Raw genomic sequence first — 19,673 nt, 5'->3', positions numbered from 1 at the left:
CCTAACCTGTTTTCCTGTCTGCTGATAAACTCAGAGTGCTGGAAGTAAACCAGAAGTCTGCCAGCTCTTCTGATCTGTCAAACCTCAGCTTTTGGTTTGCAAATGCTAAAACTTCCCATTAGCTTTCTGCTTGCACTGCTGGAAGCACAAAAGGCTGTCAGTGGGAAGAGAATACCTACAGCAGCCACCGAGAGAAGACCCAGCAAAAAGAGAAGCAGTTCCTTTGGGAGGCAGAGGAGATAAAACACTACTGTGTGCATGGGATAACATCCATGAATATTAACATCTGTGAATATTAAGAATGAAAAGCATCAGGAGGCATTTCATGTTTGTTTTCTACAGACATAGCCTTGGCTTAACTGAATTCACTGTTTTCATAAGAGTGTGGTATTATATATGGTCAGTAATAACAGAAGCTAAAAAGATTATTGCGGGGTTTGGCTGCACTACTTCCCCTATGTGTCAATGCAATAAAGCAGTCAGGAAAGGTGGGGTTCATCTCACGTAACTCCACCACTTAGAGGAAACCAAGACATTTTAAACTAATCATTGATCTGCCTCTGTAGAACTGGTGCAAGTAAGGTGCCAGTAATTTACTCATTAAGTTAGAATTAATGTGGATGACTTACCATCAGGAATGGTGACTCTGTTGAATTTAGATATTAAGTTTAAATTGAACAGATGCTACTTACACAGGTCTAATTTAGGTGAGATAATTCTTCCTCTGCTGCTTCTTCACTTTGTTTGTCAAGCTCAGTGTAAACAGAAGGAGAGCTTTGTGCTGTGGATCAAACCTGTCTCACATATACAAGTATGCTGATCAGTTTAGTTCACAGTAGATCCCCTTCTCTTGACTTTCCTGCTTTCAGCATAACAGTCACATGTAGCTTAGATTTAGTTAGACTTACTGTCTTCGGTCAAAGGCGCATGGCAATCCCAAGGACTGAGAATGTAGAAACAGATAAAGTGACTACTACAGTATAAAGTCAGAGAAATTATATTTAAACAGTATCAGTCAAATGAATACTAGGACATTCTTATGCTATATTTTCCCTTTAGAATTTTTATATCTGTATAGAAATGGGATTATTTTTGCACAAGTATATCTAGCAAGGAATATAGGCTAATCTTCCTTTTTTTTTTTTTAGAAAGAGCTGGAATTAAAATTATAGCTTACTTCTAACTGTAAATTCAGTAAAGAAAATGTTCATATATTTATAAGGAACATACTACTTGTTATACACTAGCTGGAATATCCCCTACTTTACCTTAGAGGTTAAGTGTTAAACAATTAATCAGTAGCAACAGCCATATCCCAAACCATTATCACGTCCTAATTTAATTTCTGCAGCATTGTCAGCTTGCTGTGGTCATATTCTAATTCCAGAAGTAAAGCTGTGTCTCCAACAGATTCCTGGGAAGAGTAATATTCTCAGTACTGCAGCTTTTGCTCCAACAGCTTTTGTGTACTTGCCAAATGATGGCATCTAGCATTTTAATTGCAGAGTTTTCAGCTTTACAGGGACAATCAACCCATAAGCATGAAGTTTCCCTGTGGTATGTGCATACATGGTAGCCATCTATTGCAAATACTTGCTTGCATTAATGAAGAGGTTGTACAGAGAGTAAGAAGATTTATTCTCAGTGGACCTATTCAATCAAGCAGCATACCCTGAGTACTGTCTCAGTCAAATAATGAAACTAAAATGCCACCAAACCCATAAGATCTTAGGAATTCTGACACAAATTGCTGCTTTTGCAGATTTCTAATTTTGTAACAGTTATAAAAATGGTTTCTCAATAGTCTGTACTAAAATCAATCTCATATTAAATGAAGTAGTTTTGAAATCTCATCTACAAAGGCTATATTTAACTTCATCAGTACTAGATAAATACATCTGTGGTTCTATAACACGAGTCTTAATAGTGTTTCCATTTCAGGTTTCTGTGGATCTAAAATAGAGGTGGATTGAAGGAACAGAGACAGGGAAGGGAAATAACCAGATTGCAAATGTTTAAGTCATCTGTGCTCTTCCATTAAGGACAGTGGAAAGGTTGCATCTTTCTGCATCATGGGGTATAGTCAACATGGTGCAGGTAATGCAGTCTTCAGTCCAGAGTGGGTCTCTGCATGGCTCATTGGTGAAAATCTATTGGTTTTGCTTAGATTCTTATCCTCAAAGTTTCATATTCATCAATGTAAAGGGTTAAAAATTTTCCATTTAAGTGAGTTTCTTAGTTTGCAGGTACTATTTTTTTTCTATTTCCCACCTCTCTTTCTTTGAGTCTTCGTTGAGAGAAAATGGCAGTCACTGTTAGCTCGTTGTTAAATTGAGTTACTCATTTCATCAACATCTATTTTCATATTGTTCCTCTTCCTGATTCCCCCTTATGTTCCCAGATGTGTCTCTTTAAAATTCAGAATACTTTATGGGACAGTCTTTGAAAACCTGCACAGCCACTGTCCAAGCTATGTCATAGAATCATAAAATAGTTATGGTTGGAAAGGACCTTAAGGTCATTAGAAGTCTTCTCCAATATGTATTTCATCCTGTAATTACCATGTCCTTTTTAAAACAGAGGGGAAAAAAAAATAGAAATACAATTTCCATTTTTATCAGTGTAATATCTAGAAAAAGTCATTAACTCTAATCATCATTAACATTGTGTGCTGTCAATTAGTAGTCTATCTGATACTGGTCCATTAAAAAATACTTAGACTTGAGTTCAGAAAGTCCTACATCAATGTCTCAGGCAGCTTATGTTTCGTGTGCAGCTAAAACATATCCTGCATCAATGGTCACCTTTGTCCACTGAGGATGTTAGGTAGGTGTACTCTGATAAAAAAGCCAGATACCTGTATGAGTAAGAGTTTCTTTTCATTTATTCATTACCCTATTTTCATTTATTAATTACCCTGACCTGAAGCTAAGAAGCAAGGAAGTTCCAGGAAGAACTTTACAGAAAACACTAATTAGGGACTATAGCAAATGAACTAAAACAATGTAATAGAAGACTGAATGAAATACATGGGCAGTAACTAAATGAAATACATGGGCAGGATAGTTTTTATAGATGTAATAGAATGAAAAACAACTTAGTACTGATTCTTTCTAAATTTTAAAATGTTAAAGAACATTAGCTAAAGGAATGTTTAAAAAAACCCCACAGGTAGATGGTCCAACTGCTCAGGAAGGATTCAGTGCATCTTGAAGTGCAACCACCCAAACAAGCGTGAGATTCATCCCAGAGGAGCAATGCCTGAGTGCACATCCTTTCTAGGGGTTAATATCAAATCACTAATATAAAGCTCAATTACTACAGATTTAACATGAAAATATAACTGAATATTCATCCTGTCTATAGGCCAGCTAGATCCAGTCTTTAGTCTAATTTTTATACTTTGTGCTACTGAAACAAACATGCTTTTTCCTGTGATGCCATCTGGAAATAGTTAGGTCTAAATATGTAGTATTTAAAACATGATTTATAAGATAATAGAACACTTATTAAAAGCTCTTTAAAAGTCTTTTCACACACATACTTGCCTGCTAGCACTGCTTGGACAGGCTTTACTCTTGTTTCAACTCTAGGAGGAATCTTTTCATTGTGTGCTTGCATAGAACCTACTCTTTCAGCTTTGTTCATGACTTGTGGCTGTTGATGATTTTCAGTTTTCAAAGCCTGAAGTCTGTAATGGGGTCATCAATCAATATAGAGCAAAACACAGCAAAGAAAAAAGTAAAGGAAAACAGGCAGAACCTTGATTGTGATCAAAAGAGCATCACAAAGAGGCTCAGATAATGAGAAAAGTTGGATTTCCTTGCAAAACAGTGTTCACAAGAATAAAAGCAGTATAAGGAAGGAGTGACATTTTGAGAGTTGAAGATAGGTAAAAAAATAGAACAAAAAGGCATAGCTTTTCTGTTAGAAATTAAGGTGATTAGTGAAGCAGCCATTACTCCCTGCAGTAATGCTGGAACAGTGGGATAGGATAGTCCTTGATGTCACGATAGACGTTTGGCTAAATAAAGAATAAGTACAACATAAGTATGAATGATTAATGAAATGACATCTCGTACTGCCTATGAGAAACTGGAAGAATGTTCCACTGTGTTTCAGACCCCAAAGCTGACTGACATGTTTATGCTTATGTATGATTGCACCATGTTTTTGTGCACTTTGGTGTTTCAGAAAGTCTCCAAAATAGGAAATGAAATATTAAATATACCCAAGTCAATTGGCAAATACTTGACTAGGCTATTTAATGCTGCTAGGGAGAGGATGCACTGCAATTCCTTCATCTGGCCACTGAGAATACCCCAGCTCTGCAGAGCAATTTTTAAGCTGTCCTCAATTCAGCAGCCTTCCCTTCATTTTCTCAGCTGCTGTTGCTTCTCCAGCAGTATTTCAGGCAGGGAAACTGGGTGATTGTAAAAGCAGCACATATTTCACTGTGGAACCAGCTATGAACAAACTATGGAATTTAAAACTTAAAAGCAAATATAAAAATGGGAAAGTGTGAATAATTTATGGGACAAAAGCTAAAATGGAAGAGTCAAAGCATGAGAAACTTTATTTGTGCATGAAAAATTGTAGGTGACCATTAGGGGTGCCTGTGCAAAAATGTACTTTTTGGAAATTATTAAATGTCAACTCTGATTTTTTTTCAGGCAACTGATACTTATATACTTGGTTCTATAATATTGTTTCAGGAGTGAAACCCAAGCTATATTAGAAATAGAATAAGACAGGTTTTATAAAGATATCTCCAGAAGGTCATTTCTCACTGAAATGGATATAACTCTGGCTCTTTCGAGTTATGCTAATTTCCCAACTTTCTTTAGATGAGTTTGAAATTAGGTGGAACCGGACATGCTTGACTGAGCGAGGAAACTGTCCTTTTCTGTTGATTTTGGAAAAATACCCCTATCTGTTGATTTCAATAGTGAGAGATCAAGCCTTTGGAGGAGGGCTTTTTTCTCTATACAGGGAAAATCTGCCCTATTTCTCCAATAATAACAGCATTATTTATTTTCTATTGTAAATTCTTACTGGAGTTTGCAGGGTGCTGTTGAGTATTTCTTGCATTTGAGCACTGAATTACTTAGATCTCATATGGCATGACCAACTACAGAGAAACATTGCATTTTAAGTTCTTTTCAGCTTGAAAGATATGGCAGGATTTAGTGCAGAGTATCTCAGGTACTCAGAATCGATGTTTTTAGGAAGGTAATTTTATTTGAGGGAGGAAAATTGGTTTTATTACAAATAAGTTGGAAGTAGGGAGTCTCTGTGGCGCAATCGGTTAGCGCGTTTGGCTGTTAACCAAAAGGTTGGTGGTTCGAGCCCACCCGGAGACGGTTGTTCCCTTTCCTCTGTGCATGGCAGGGGGGTTGGAACTAGATGGTCTTTAAAGTCATTTCCAACCCAAATGATTCTATGGAACTTTGGAAAACAATTTCTCTGTTAGCCTCAGGCTCACTGGAACATGAGTTTGCTGAAGTATCAGCAATGAGTTAACAGACTGAAACATTTCCATGCATTATTATTTAAAGATGAAATTGCATAGAGGTAGTTCAATTTAAGAAGAATATCACCGAGTGTTCTTAGGGTTCACACTGTTTTGCCATTTATTTTTGTCTATATGGTGCTCTGTTGTGTTTCTGTGAGCTCTAATGGGTCTATGTAATTTTATGATGTTGAAATGTAAACAAAGATATGCAAACTGCCAACATGGGCTACTGTGCACCTCAAGCTTAGCAAAGATTTGTTATTTAGGAATGAACAGATAGCTGAGTAGTTGTGCCATTTGAAGAAATGTTGTGTTATGAGCCTGGTGAGTTGGAATCTGCAGGACAGCTGTTATTGTTTGTTTCCAGCTTTAAATTTCCTGTGTATGGCACACTTTAATAATTGCTTCTAATTACAAGCATATGGATCTTTGATGTGATGTTCTGCTTATGCTTTAAAAACACTTGCACTGAGAGGCTTAACTGAAAGAATATGACTTTCTCTAGAGCTTAAAACCAGAACAAAACTATATGCAGTGAAATCACTGAAGCCCATGTCATTCAGCAGTTGTCTCTTGTTATCAGTTTAAGTCAACCCTTCTGTCATAGGTTAAGCCCACAGTCTCACAAGGAAAACAGATACAACTCTCTATCCACTGCCCATCTGCCAGTTTTCGCAGTGTGTGGAAGAATTTAATCTTTTTGAGATCTTTTCCTTTCTATAGTGCTGGAGCATAAGGATCTAAATACTAAAAAAGAGGCAATCAAAATGCTATTTTCAAAGCTGAAAGCAAAACCCCTAAGCATACTATCAACATGGAAGCAGAGAATTAGCTGATAAAGAGGTGAGACAAGATCAGAATACATATATGTATAATATATATATGGCCTTGATCTAAGGGAAAAAGAGTACCTAATACAACCAGAAGAGATCTTTACTCTTGTCTATTGGCTTCTGCAAATAAGCCTTAAAAACACCTCCTGTTTTTCAGAAGTGGCTCTATGCCCTCAAGGTGGCAGAAGAGTGCAAAGCAACTTGAAAACGGAAAAGAAATCCCAGCCGTTTTTCAACACAGTGGATCACACCAGATAATCAGTTTAAATTTGTTGGTTTTAGTATCATAGAATCAAAGAACGGTTTGGGTTGGAAGGCACCTTAAACATCATCTGGTTCCACCACCACCACCACCCCCCCGCCATGGGGACCAAGTTGCTCAAAGCCCTGTCCAACCTGGCCTTGAACACTGCCAGGGATGAGGCAGCCACACCTTCTCTAGGCAAGATAATGCTATCATGAGTTTCAGAGCTTCAGACAGTAAAAAGTACTAAATAGTACTGCATGCCTAAAATGACAGAAGTCCATCTAACAGTGGTGTCTTTGCACAGAGGTGGTTGCAGCAGACTGACAGGTGAGTTAAGGACAACATGTTAAAGAACATTTGGTTCATTAGCAAGCTCTTAATCAGATGGATTTGCATCTGTTCTTTCTGATTCATAGAACCTGACAGCTAAAAGTCTAAATCATTGTTGTCTTTTCTACTCTGAGTGAGACTGCAGTTTGCTGCCAGGAGCTGTCCTGGTTTGAATGGGTGTTCTGATAAACTAATGTTTTCAGGATGAGCTGTAATACCCATCCCTTGGTCAGCAGGTCAGAAGATCTGGATAGTAACCATGACAGTGAATTCAGGAAAAAAACCCAACCAAAACTAGAAAAGCTCTCTCCAGGAGCCGGTAATGAGTGGTTAAGTCAATAGGTGGTGCACTATGCGTGTGGAGAGCTGCTTTTGCTGGTCCCCTAAGGGTCTTGAGGATTTGCATTCTAGAAAACTTGGTTCATTTCACCCGACCAACCCATTTCAGTAGCTTGAAAGCAGTAAGAGAAAATAAAATACATGTTTTTAAGACGGTGTTGGTAATTATTGAATTAGTTACATGTATTTCAAATGTTTGTGTTCAAAATGGCATTCAGATGTTTCATTTGTTTTGATACTTATATTTGGCTTAATGAGAACCATCATTTGACGATTGGTTGGAGAGTACATTCAAGCATGGAATCACGTTTAGGAAATTTTGCTCAGGTAATACCTGTAGTCAGTCACCTGTCTTCCAGGAAAGGACAAATTTCTTCTAGCCTAAGAATACTGACATACAGTCATTTCTGTGGAAAATCTTAGTTTATGCACCACCGACTGCTTTATCTGAACTTGCTATTATCTCAATGTTTGAAACGCCTTCCAGATTTCTTCTTGTTCTGAATGCAAACTTTAATCTATTTTCAACCCTGTTGTTTAAACTAATTTATGTTAATTTAAACTGGTTGCATTATTGATGATAAATAGCTGGTCATAATTAAATTCTCCAGAGATAATCTTTTTACGGAGGCAGACTACTCTCAAAGATAATTAAGCTCACTTTACCAGAAGTTATTCAACATTTTATATTCCTGAAATTACATGATATGAAGGCTCCTTGCCCAGTCTGCTATTCATCTCAGTTATTTTCAGCTGTGATCCTGGAGAGAAAACAGTTTCTTGAATATTGTACATATTGTGCAGTAAGTTCTGATGTGCTTCAAACCTGCAAACCGCACTGAGTATCTTCTTGGTGCTAGTAAGTTTAGAAGTTGCGAGGTAGGTGCTATGTATTTTTTGTGGTTTTGTTTCCAAATGAGTCCACTTCTGTGGTGAAGGTGTGAAAACAGAGAAGAATGTGGAAGTTACCAATGGCCTGGTAGAAAGAAAACATTCTCTGCCTCGCAGGACATGCTGTGGAACAGATGGCAGAGCACAAAGGAGAAATCAGATGACAAAAGAGTAGCTTCCTTTCTAAGCTTCATGTGTTACTTTAACTGTTTTATCTTTTCATTCCCAAGCAGCAATGGTCCTCCTCCCAGTCCTAGCAATAACCTTCATATGTCAGTTGATTACACAGTCTGAGGGATGTAGTTTTATATTTTCAGTCATGTAAGAACTTGCTGGCTTGTAAATATTCTACATGAGAAAACAAACTTTTAATACCTTAGTATACTTTCTTTTTAGAACATCAAAGATTGTATTTTTTAAAAAACTAAGACAATGATAAAAACATTAATGCTTTAAGAATCACCATGGTCCAATGAATAAATGCAGGTATTTACCTGCAGTATATTCTACTCAAGAAAAAATGGGGTTTGTCATGGCAATTCCCCTTTTACTAATTCAGCACACAGCTGTGCGCACACAGCAGCTGCATGTAGGGACATGTTTTTATGTTTGCTCCTTTTTTCTTTATACAGTTCATTGCAAGCATGAATGAAAACCTTTCTTTGGAAACAGTTTTTAGTGTTTATACCTTCTTGCACCATTTGGAGCTGCCTTCAGAATCTCAGCTGCTGACTTTTGATGTAACCTTTGGAGTGGTGCTTTCTTCAGGTTACAGGGACCTCCTGGATATTTTCCTCATGCTTCCATTTGGGGGATCCTGCTGACTAAGCCTGTCTTGCTTCTTCCCTTACCTGCTTTTGCTGTTATCTTCATGGTCCTCCATGTGTTCTCCAAGCACCTTCATTGATTCCAGAAACATGGCTGTTGAAACTGCAGTTCATTCAGGGTTTTCAGAAATGCACAGTGTTACAGCAGTCTCTTAACAGGCCTCAGGTTAAGAACAGTCTTTCCTTCTCATGGCGTTTTTGTGGTCGTAAATTATTAAGGTTAGGAACAGCAGATAGTTCCATGTCTCATACAGAATTGATGGAACTGCAAGAGACTAACAAATCCTGATCTTCCTGACAAGGTAACTAAATTTAGAGATTCCTTGCATAGACCTCTGCACATTATTTCAAGAGCACACAGGCACAGTTCTGCTGATTACAGCACAGCAAGCACAGCTCTGTTAACAGCCAGCAGCTTCCTGTCTTCAAATAAGCTTAATTTTTCTTTCTATGCTTAAAGGAGATGATCCTTATTTCAGCCATTAATCCTGCTTAGCATTTTGAAAAAAAGGAAGGGATTATTTCTGCTCCTGAACTTCTCATACTATGAGGCATGGAGTTATTGAGTTCCTTGTGGACTTTTCAAAAGGTGGGTTTGAAACAAAGAGTCAAATAGACAATCACACCTTTAAGGCAGTTGTAGGCAGTCTTCCAGTACTTTAAGCAAATTTTTACAGCAATGGGCCAAGATAGATGCAGTAATGTAAATGTATTGTAAATTCTGGGTATAAATAAATATCTGCATCTAAGCAAGTAACTTTACTCATTAAATAGTTTCTTTTGGAACATTGGACATGCTTTATTTCTTTTTTTTTCACAATTTATTTAAACATCTCACATATACAAAATACATTTTCTTTTTTTTCTTGAGAAATGCTTTTTTTTAACCCATTGTAGGAGATGGAAATGAGATTCAAAAATGGAAACACCTGATTTTGGAGGAAGAGGGCAAAGTTGAGGAAAAATTATCCACATGCTTAAGCTGTGGGTGAGACAGGACATTCTAAGCTTTGAGACAGACTTCAAAAAAACAGAGAAGTGATACTTCAAATGCTACTAGCACCATCAAAGTTCAAGTATTGAAAAGATAGTCTGTAATAATGCAATTAGCACCACTGTATTTTGGGTGGAACTGAAAGTACCTCAGATCACACGGAGAAGTGCCTACAAAAGATATGGATCACACTTGATTTAGTGTATGAGGTAGTTTAAACCTTTGGAAGTCATGGTTTTAAACTTCCTCTGTGGAAGATATTCAAAGGCCACAAGTGGTGCAAACTTTCATGATTTTTTTATTTTGGTTTTTTTTTAATTTACAAAGGTTGACATTTCCCAAAGCAAGGTGTTAAATCTTGAAAGACTTCCAAGTCCTTTTGGGGCTGTATTAAATTTCATTGCACAATGCTCCAATCAATTCTTCTCCTTCTCTTTCGCCCAGAGTTTAAGCAAGTAGATGAACAGAAGAAATGGAAGGAGTCAGCTTTCATTATAAAAAGAAATGACAAGAGAATAATTTGGAAGAGGCTTTAAGTTAATTTTAGTTCATTCATTTGAAACAGACTGGGCCAATGTCCAAACCGAATTCTTGGTCAGCGCCGCCAATATCCAAAGGTGCAATGTCAAGGATGGGCAAGCGGGATGGCTTATTTGTTCTGTATTCAATGATTGTTTTGCCCCACTGGTTGTTCTTTCTCTGCAAGAGAAGATTCATTGCAATTGTTATTGTATTAGTATTGTATAGTATTGAGAATTGCTTCATCTGAATGGATAATTTCTGAAAGAACTTCATACTAGTTTTGCTGCCATTGTTTGCAAACTAGATACCCATATCCAAGTATTTAGAGCACTGATACAGAGAAAATGTTTACTTTAATCTTCTGAACTCATATTTGTGATGGTCTGCATGAACTACCATATTATTCATTGGTGTTAAATACTCAGAAAAACCTGCCTCAGTTTTTCAAGACTTAAAGATCCTGCCCCTCCTTCAGCTTGTGCACTATTTTCTTATCAATCTTCAGCTTACACAGAATTTGGGTCTAGTCCATCTGAAAAGCTTTTTCTTTTTTGCCACACTGCACAGTAGAAGGCACGATTTGTTTGTACCCCAGTCCTTCCCACTTTTTAACTATCTGGCATAGCTGTTTTTTTCAGATATTTATCTTCACTGGGTAAAATTTTGTTGGTCTGATTGATGCTCTAATTCAAATAAATCAAAGCCCGACTCTGTCCCCAGCTATGTGCTTAAGTGTGGGCAATCATAGTGTCCATGGTTTCTACATTACTTACAGAGCAGCCATCCTCAAGAACACTGAAAGTGAATCTGCTGTTGCCTTCAGCTCGTAGTTCAACATCATTGGATCCCTGCAGTATGACAGCCTTTTTAAGGTTGCCAGTTTCCTCATCCATATAAGCAATGCTGTTCTTGCAGTGGTAGGTGATGTTCTGGGAGGCATGGTTGGCCAGCAGACGCATGAAGGCAAGTTGCGTGGCCATATCCTTTGAGGTCACTCCTTCACCATTGTATTCAAACTGAAAAACAGAAAGGAACCCAGTCAGTGATACTGCTGTGGAACACTGGATGGCTGTAATGGAAGTATGTGATATTTGCTCTAGGAACATTAAAAAATAATCACGTAAGTCTGCAATTGCTTGTCTATTGCAACTCCAAGAGCTAAAGTGCATCAAATAAAACTAGCAGGAACAGGCTGAAAACCAGAGACGAGTGGACATTACTGTAGAACTCTGTTCTGAGATAGGGTGTTAACAGTTTTCAAAGATAAGATCAGACAAGGTCGAGGAAGAGAAAATACTGTTTCCATAGAAGTACGGACAATGCCTGTCTCAAGAAAAAACTGAATTTCTGTTTCTAGTCAAATAGAATAGTGTCTATTATGAAAGTTTGCTTCATTCTTGTACAGCATCTACTTTTAGCCACTGTAAGAAACAGGACCCTAGACTTTTTGACCCAGTGAAATCAATCTTACATTCTTCTGTGAAAGATCTTGGACACTGATTTCATCAGAAGATCAAGTCAATTTAATTTAAGAATTCTGTTATTAGATCTCTTTAGCTTTAAAGTAGTTACTTAGTTGCGATTGACTGGTGTGTCTAATGTACCTAATGTGCAAGTAATGTATTTCTTGTTTTTAATTACACTGGCAATTCTGAGGGATATGGTGGGATACACTCAGCATCTGTGATGTGTAATATAATTGTCTCTTCAGGAAGTGTCGTATATAAAAAAATATCTCAACTAAAAGAATAAGCAAAGATGGTTTTTCTTTTTCAGACAGTTTCTGTGCTGTCTTTATGCTAATGTACCATATTCCAGTCCAGGCTTCCCTTAGCAATTAGTCATGCCATATTGATCATTTGCAGACAACAAGAAAAAAAACAGATACTGAGAAATCTTTTTAACAAACTGTGACCCAAATCAGAACTGGAACTCTGCTCCCTTGGGATAAAAGGTAGTTCCCTTTTTCATATTTCCCCTCTAAAAGTTTAATTTATATGTTTTCTTTCTGAGAGTCAGTGAACCAGGAATTCTTCAGACAGCACTGTAGGAAACAATCATCCTCCCATCCATCACTTACTTGGCTGCCACCATTGATAGTTTCACCAAACCATACATGCTTCCTGTCCTTGGGATTCTTGTTGATGTACCAGTTCTTGGCAGGAATATTGTCAGGGTTGGCATGGATACAAGTCTCGCCAGTGGCAAAGTCACAGTATGCTCTAATGGCATCTGCAGAGCAGCCTTGGTTAGGATCAATCCAGTAGAAGCCTGGCATGGAGGAAAGAAGCGCAAACAATAGGTTGCTCAGTTTAGTGTTTGCATTCAGTTTATATTCACTTGTTTGCTATAGTAACTCAGAGAGGTCAAATATCACAACTAGATACAATATTAAGGTGATAACTGGGATAAATGCATATTTTAGACTGTTAATGTCTAAGAAACTGTATTTGAAAGCTAAGGTTAAATATTTTTATATTATTTTGAAAAAATATTGCAATAATCATGCAACAATAGCTATAAAGAGCTTTTCAGAATGTCCTTGTGTCTATTTTCAGTAGAAGCAAAGAAAACTTCTTTGTGGGTCCTTTAGTATTTTCATTGGGTGGCCAAGGATACCGTTCATCAAAGAGAGCTAGTCAGCTGGAAGGAATCCCTGAGCCAGAATGGGCAAGCATCAGGCAAGAACATACCACTGCTCCATTCTGGGTGACTGAGCCTTAGGTCACGGCAGGTGCGAGCTGGGTTCTTTCTGGAGCCTTCTGGGGTCAGCAGGGTCTCAATTTGATTGTTCAATGTTTTCAGAGTGGCATCAACTTCATAATCCTTGGGTCTGAGAGCAGGCTGATCAGCCCGGTAGTATTCTGCATCAAAGCCAACCTCATATCCACCACCATTGGGACCAGGAGGACCAGGGGGACCAGGAGGACCAGGAGGACCCTACAGTTTTTTCAAAAGCAAAAGCCAAGAAGCATTCTATCAGACATATTTTGTCAATTAAATGCTTCCACACCTGAATAGTCCTACTTAACTCCTAGCACCATTAGCTCAAATCTGAGCACATATGGATTTGCCCCATGGTGGCTACAGTGGGTTCAGGCAGTGAAAGATGCACAGTGCAGGACTACAACATCTTATTTGTGTATCTGCTCTCTGGCTATAACAAACAAAAAAGGTCTAAGCCTATTAAGGAAAAGTTTGATGCTAAAAAGCAAAAGACGTTTGGAACTTGATGGTTTGATTGTTTGCTTTTTTTTTAATTTTTAATAATAATTTTGGTTTTAAACAAATAAACCCACATCTTATCCTAAACTGCTAAGTTTTTGAAGTGATTTTCTTGTAAATGTAACATAAATGTGTTAAATCAATAAAAAATACATTATACTTACAGCAGGGCCTTGGCTACCATGAGAGCCGCGTGCACCAGCAGGGCCAATAGGTCCAGGGAGACCATTGCGACCATCTTTACCAGGAGGACCAGAAGGACCAGGTGGACCCTGAAAGGAAACTTGAACAGTTTAATGGCAGTAGAAAACCCTACAGACAGAGCTTCATAAAAATGGCAGTGCACATAAACAATTGCACAAAAGGAATGAGAGAGTTGTTTGAATATGCTTTTAAATTCACATACCCTTGGGCCAGCTGGGCCATTGTTACCAGGAGGACCTTGATCACCATGTTGGCCCTATTGGGAAAGACAGAAGCATAGTAATTAAAAAAAATGCAGTGGCACACATTTGTTTTTGAATGATTCAAAAAGGAGCTGTAGTTTACATGTGTATTTGTGGTCAGAGAATGGGAATCTAGGTCTAATGGCGTTTATTAGTGGAGTTGAGGTATAAAAAGCCTGTTTGGGGAGGGGAGGAGAGAGAACGTAAAGAGGTATTTAAGGTGATAATGTATAAAACACTTTTGTATTGTTTCTTCAGACTTTCAGAGAAAGCTTTAAAATAGAAGTCAAAGATCCTAAAGGGGATACCAGAATTTATGGGGAAGAAAATCTACATATTACTTCTCTGTGATGCACAGGCTTTACAGTTTCTGGCCAAAATAAGAAATAATATTGAAAGAAAGGCAGAGCTTTTTGAATTCTGTGCTAGCCAATTGTAGTTGATCTTCAGGGCAACTAATGGATAGTAAACCAAACTATCAATGGCAATATCAAAATTTCATGTTAAAGAGTGTCTAAAGAGAATCTTAGAGCCTTTGAAAGATGATGCTGAGTGAAGTAAGTGGTATCAAACTGCTGGGTTGTGCATATTTCCTTTTTTTTTGCTCTTTATATTAAAAATCTTGAAAAGCATTTACTTACAGCAAGACCAGGAAGACCCTGCAATCCATTGTGTCCCTTCAAGCCAGGTAGACCTCTATGCCCCTTATCACCAGGTTCACCTTTCTCACCACGTGGACCTTGTGGGCCCTAGGAAAGGATATAGGTGTCAGAGGAATAAAACAGAGCTTCAAGCACATACTACTGTCAAAGCAAGGATTAAGGATGAGCATTCTATGTTATGCCTAGGTCTTCCCCTCATGTATATATATGTACATCCTGTTAACACACCCAGGAAGAGTGTCAATCCCAAAAGCTTTGGGAACAGTCCCATAAATGAATGCCGATTGAGATTCTAGGTCTGTAGATATTTACAGCTCCTTAAGCACTACTTTTTTGGGCCCATATCTTGAGCATAGTTGTGAGTCCTTAGTTAATAAAGCATGTTTTCTTGCATCAGTGTGGTAATGGATTTAGAAATCAGACTTACAGCAAGACCTCTTGGACCAAAAGCACCAGCAGGACCGACAGCGCCAGCGGGACCCTGAAACAGGAATAGAGAATTATGTCACTGCTCTATACTACACCCAATACAGGTTCCATGCTAACACATCTCTGCAGAAAGCAAAGTAATTACCCACATATTGTAGAGGTTTGGTGTATAATGTATACATATATAATAGACAAAGGTTAGTCCTAGGTCAATCAAAAAAATTAAGGTCACATCAACTTACAGGTTCACCACGGTTGCCAGGCTTTCCAGAAGGACCAACTTGGCCATGAGGACCAGGAGCACCCACAGAACCACTGGGACCAGGGTTACCAGGAGCACCACGCTCGCCCTAGGAACAAAGAAATGGAAAAGGAGAGACAGTGTGTTACTGCTGATTGACATGTTGGAATATTTCTTCCATGATTATGAAATAAAGAAAAGACCAAGTTACCTTGAAACCAGGAGCACCATCACGGCCTGGAGGACCATCATTTCCAGGATTGCCCTATTAAAATACCATGAAAAAATACTGAAGTCAATCAACAACCTTCATCTCACAGAGAACTGTGTGTCAGTCTAACCGTCCCAGTGAGAATAAGATGATATTAAGATGGGATAGCATAAATCTTGAAGATAGCTAACTCCTCCTTATAGATGCCAGTCTCAAATCCCTTAAATAATATTAATGTTCTTAGAAAAATATGATGGTATTCAAATATTTCAGGTTTTACAAGTTCAGTATGGAAGAAAATTACTGTGTTTTGCTATATTTCTCTAAAGCAAAAGGTCAGGACAATAGTGATCTTCATCTAGCTTGCACTCTTGTAAAACTGAGACCTACCTTCTGGGTGAAAAATGCCAGTGGTGAGAAAAGGATTTAAACAGTCACAGCCAACCTACTTTGTTGTGGTACTTCATAAGCTTAAATGGCATCCTTTGTGAATGTTAATTTCACTTCAACCATTTCACTGTCTACACTATCAAACCTCTTCCTCCAGAAAATTCCCACAGAACAGAAAGTTTGTTTCTTTTTAATTACTATTTTCTGATCTCTTTGAAATCCTGTAAGTCTCAGGACTTGCAGGAGTCCTCCATAAAGAGTGCTTCAGGTTATCAAATAAGCTTCTTTGATAAGGCTCAGAGAAAGCCTGATACAGTTATCCTAACAGGAGACAAGACAGTGTGTTAATGTTTAACTGTTTGTAAAGTGCAAGTCATGTATAACCACTATTTGGATGCCCTTATTCAAGGTGAACTACTACCTTGGATGGTTCAATTGGATAGATAAATTTATTTGCTGCTCTACGAAGAGCTAAGAGCAGGGCGCTGTTCTCCAAGTAATAAACCATGAGGCAGGGCATTAGATAGAGCCATTTGTTTTGCTCCAGTGTTCCCACATTCCCCCTTCAGCACAGCACAGGTCTTCCACTGTGTCTTAACCTGTAAGGATCTCTGCAGTTCAGCAGTGCCTGCCACACAGGCATGTTTTTAGCCTGAAGACATTACATCTTGTGGTGAGGAAATGCACACTGAGAAACACTATGTAGCTCACCCACAGTGTTAAAGCATCTGTTTTGTTAGCACTCCAAAACAGTGCTAAGTGTTGCACAAATTCAATAACTGAATTGAAACATTTTGTGTAATATTTATATGCCCTTTGAGTGGGCCTTAAATTAAAAACCATTTTGTTTTCAATACCACAATCCACTGTGACTACAAATGTGACTACAATTTTTATATTTACCTGAAAGACATGTATGTTGTATCTAACACGATGTTTAAGAAAATTTGCTGGAAACAAGCTTCCCTGAATTATTATTCGCTATAACCAAAACCTTATCCTCTGGGATGTACTTGTTTTTTCTCCAGCTCCAACAAAGAGTTAATCTAATCATCCTTACTGGCAATTAAGTAAAAATTCAAAAGATTCTGACAGTGACTCCAGGAACTATTTCAGACACAATTTGTTCCTTGAAGAATTTTCCTGGTAGCTGGGGACAGGGAGGGGAATCCATCTCTATAATAATCCTGCTATAACTTTCCCTGAAGACACCACAAAGTACAGGTTTGCTAGCAGAACAGCCTCCAGTTGCATCCATATTTAGTGTGTATTTGTCTTTGGCTCAGAATAAAACAAAAGCAATCCTGAAAAGGAAATAAGACATTGCTTACATCACGACCAGCTTCACCAGGAGCACCATTTGGACCAGGAGAACCCACAGGACCAGAGGGACCACGGGCACCAGGGGGACCAGAAACACCCAGGGGACCAGGTTCACCCTAATAAGGAACAGTGGAAAAAAAATGTGACATTATAACACAACATAAATCAGTCTTACAGAACTTTTGGCCTCTAAGAGAAACATTTATCTGCAATCAATTCTGAAAAAGTGAAAAAGAACCAGGACAAAAGATACCTAAATACACCAAATATTATCTTCATTCTCAATTTTCTACCTTTTCTTTCAGAAACCTCTGATGTCATTTTAAACATATGCTCATCTGCTGACACAAATCTTGTCTGTCTTCAGCAATCAATAATTTCTTCCACTGCCTTGTTAAATCCATATCCTCTGTCTGTAGCGGCAATGGAAACAGCAGAATCTACATCTCCTTTTCTCTGGCTTCCCATAAGAGGACACCTCAACTTTTTTCTTTACATGTGTCTGTTTAAAGCAGTTAACTAGTTGTATACTCACCATTGCTCCAGAGATGCCTGGAAGACCACGTTCTCCCCGAGAGCCTGGCAGACCAAGAATACCAGGAGCACCAAGAATACCCTGAGGACCTGGGGTACCAGGAGGACCCTATGACATGAAGAGAATATTATTTATGTTAATAGAGAAAAAATAGTTTTTATTGCCCTGCATATTTCTTATTTCCATGGATCTCAGTGTGTGTCAGTGATAGTTCCTGCATGGAAGAAGTTGATACCAAACCATAAGACTTTAAACTCCAAGGCTAAAGGTCCATAACAAGGTAACACCAGTTCTACTCCCCATACAACTATTTCCAGTGAAAACGCTGTTTTTGAACAACACTATACACATACTTTTTCCTTTCCTATTCAGTAACAAGGGGTAATGTATGAAAATTGGAATATTCAGCAAGAGAAGATGACTGTGAGGGAACCTCATAGAGATTAATCATCTGAGACTGATCATGAGACAGCCTTATAAGATATCTAGGTGGTATCTGACATCTCCAAACAGCCCTTAGAGCTCCCTAATGACCATTTGAAAGGTAAAGTTTAAGTGACTTTTCCTTGCAATTTGAGCACCAAATGTAATCAGGCTGAGTAATCAGCCTAACACATCGCCCTAAATTATTATCCTAACTTTCAGACCTATTGATTAAGTTTTCATAATTCAAACTGAATTAGAATGTCAAAAAATAGATTACTTTATGCTGGAATTCAAAGGCAAATTTTCAATTGCCACCTACAATATTTTAACATCTGTGTATGACAATGACACTGAGGATTTCATTCTTAGCTGCAACTTCTGCAGATCCCAGAAGAACTTTCTATAATCTCTTATTGAAAATTAATAGAGTGGTAATTCACGCAAGTCCATACTTCCCTAAAACAGGAATGTGTCTGACTTTTCAAACACCAGTACTTCTGGATGTGCAAGCTTGAATACACTAAAAACTAATTAATTATTTGCATGATTATAAGCCAGAAAACTGGGGCCAGACAACTTTAACTTTATGATTTCCACAAATTAAAGCTTCTGATGCAGAAATGACTTGAGATTGCTCTAAATGGATGTTCACATGTTTCTTGTTTTGCTCAATTCAGAACTGGAGATTCAGTTTCCCTTTCACAGACTAAGTAGTAATTTCTTCTGTAGTTATTAGCCTTGATGTTTCCATTTGGGCTACTTGCTGGGAAAGATGCAACAGATTAAAACCTGACCCACAGATCAGGTTCACTTTTTATGGCATGCTTGTCAAACATGTCTATAAACAATTTCTTGAGCCTCAAGGGGAGCTTCTATTTAAAAGTTTTGCTACGTTTGTGGATAAAAGAGAATTCATGAATACCAGAAGCATCTTAGAAGCCATAACACTTATAAGAGACTCATTTTTAACAAGGTGTGATACTCAGTAACTTACAGCAGCACCAGCCTCTCCAGATGGACCTTTCTCACCAGCAAAACCAGGTGGGCCAGCAATACCTTGTTCACCAGTACGGCCGACTGGACCAACATCACCACGTAGACCTCTAGCACCATCTTTGCCAGCTGGGCCAGGAGGACCAGGAGGACCAGTGATGCCCTAGGATTGAGCATGGATATGATATCACTACAATATAGACCCATTAACTGGGGAAAGCAATTTTTTTTAATGTTTATTACCATATTATCCCTAACCATGCAACTTGTGACTTATCTCTCATTAGAACATCT

General features: G+C 38.1%; 1 protein-coding gene and 1 non-coding gene across 2 annotated transcripts in view; one reads left to right on the top strand and one right to left on the bottom strand.

Annotated features, from left to right (window-relative positions):
- The first annotated feature begins 5,289 nt into the window (after positions 1-5,289).
- On the top strand, positions 5,290-5,363 carry TRNAN-GUU (transfer RNA asparagine (anticodon GUU)). The gene has a single exon. It is a non-coding gene; the product is annotated as a tRNA-Asn (tRNA).
- Positions 5,364-10,251: 4,888 nt separating this feature from the next.
- The window catches only part of COL1A2 (collagen type I alpha 2 chain), a 39,319-nt gene continuing 29,897 nt past the window's right edge, over positions 10,252-19,673 (bottom strand). Inside the window, exons 40-52 of the mRNA XM_034062147.1 lie at positions 19,381-19,542; positions 17,961-18,068; positions 17,434-17,541; positions 15,713-15,766; positions 15,503-15,610; positions 15,259-15,312; positions 14,811-14,918; positions 14,130-14,183; positions 13,888-13,995; positions 13,192-13,438; positions 12,579-12,769; positions 11,272-11,514; positions 10,252-10,675 (exon numbers count right to left, since the gene is read on the bottom strand). Coding sequence (XP_033918038.1) covers positions 10,529-10,675; positions 11,272-11,514; positions 12,579-12,769; positions 13,192-13,438; positions 13,888-13,995; positions 14,130-14,183; positions 14,811-14,918; positions 15,259-15,312; positions 15,503-15,610; positions 15,713-15,766; positions 17,434-17,541; positions 17,961-18,068; positions 19,381-19,542 — 1,692 coding nt within the window. The 3' untranslated portion in view covers positions 10,252-10,528. The remainder of the gene's footprint in view (positions 10,676-11,271; positions 11,515-12,578; positions 12,770-13,191; positions 13,439-13,887; positions 13,996-14,129; positions 14,184-14,810; positions 14,919-15,258; positions 15,313-15,502; positions 15,611-15,712; positions 15,767-17,433; positions 17,542-17,960; positions 18,069-19,380; positions 19,543-19,673) is intronic.

This window comes from Melopsittacus undulatus, chromosome 1, assembly GCF_012275295.1.
Source record: "Melopsittacus undulatus isolate bMelUnd1 chromosome 1, bMelUnd1.mat.Z, whole genome shotgun sequence".
In the NCBI taxonomy this organism is placed as follows: Eukaryota; Metazoa; Chordata; class Aves; order Psittaciformes; family Psittaculidae; genus Melopsittacus; species Melopsittacus undulatus.
The sequence above is the reverse complement of the archived record's forward strand: the minus strand, read 5'-3'. Positions and strand labels throughout refer to the sequence as shown.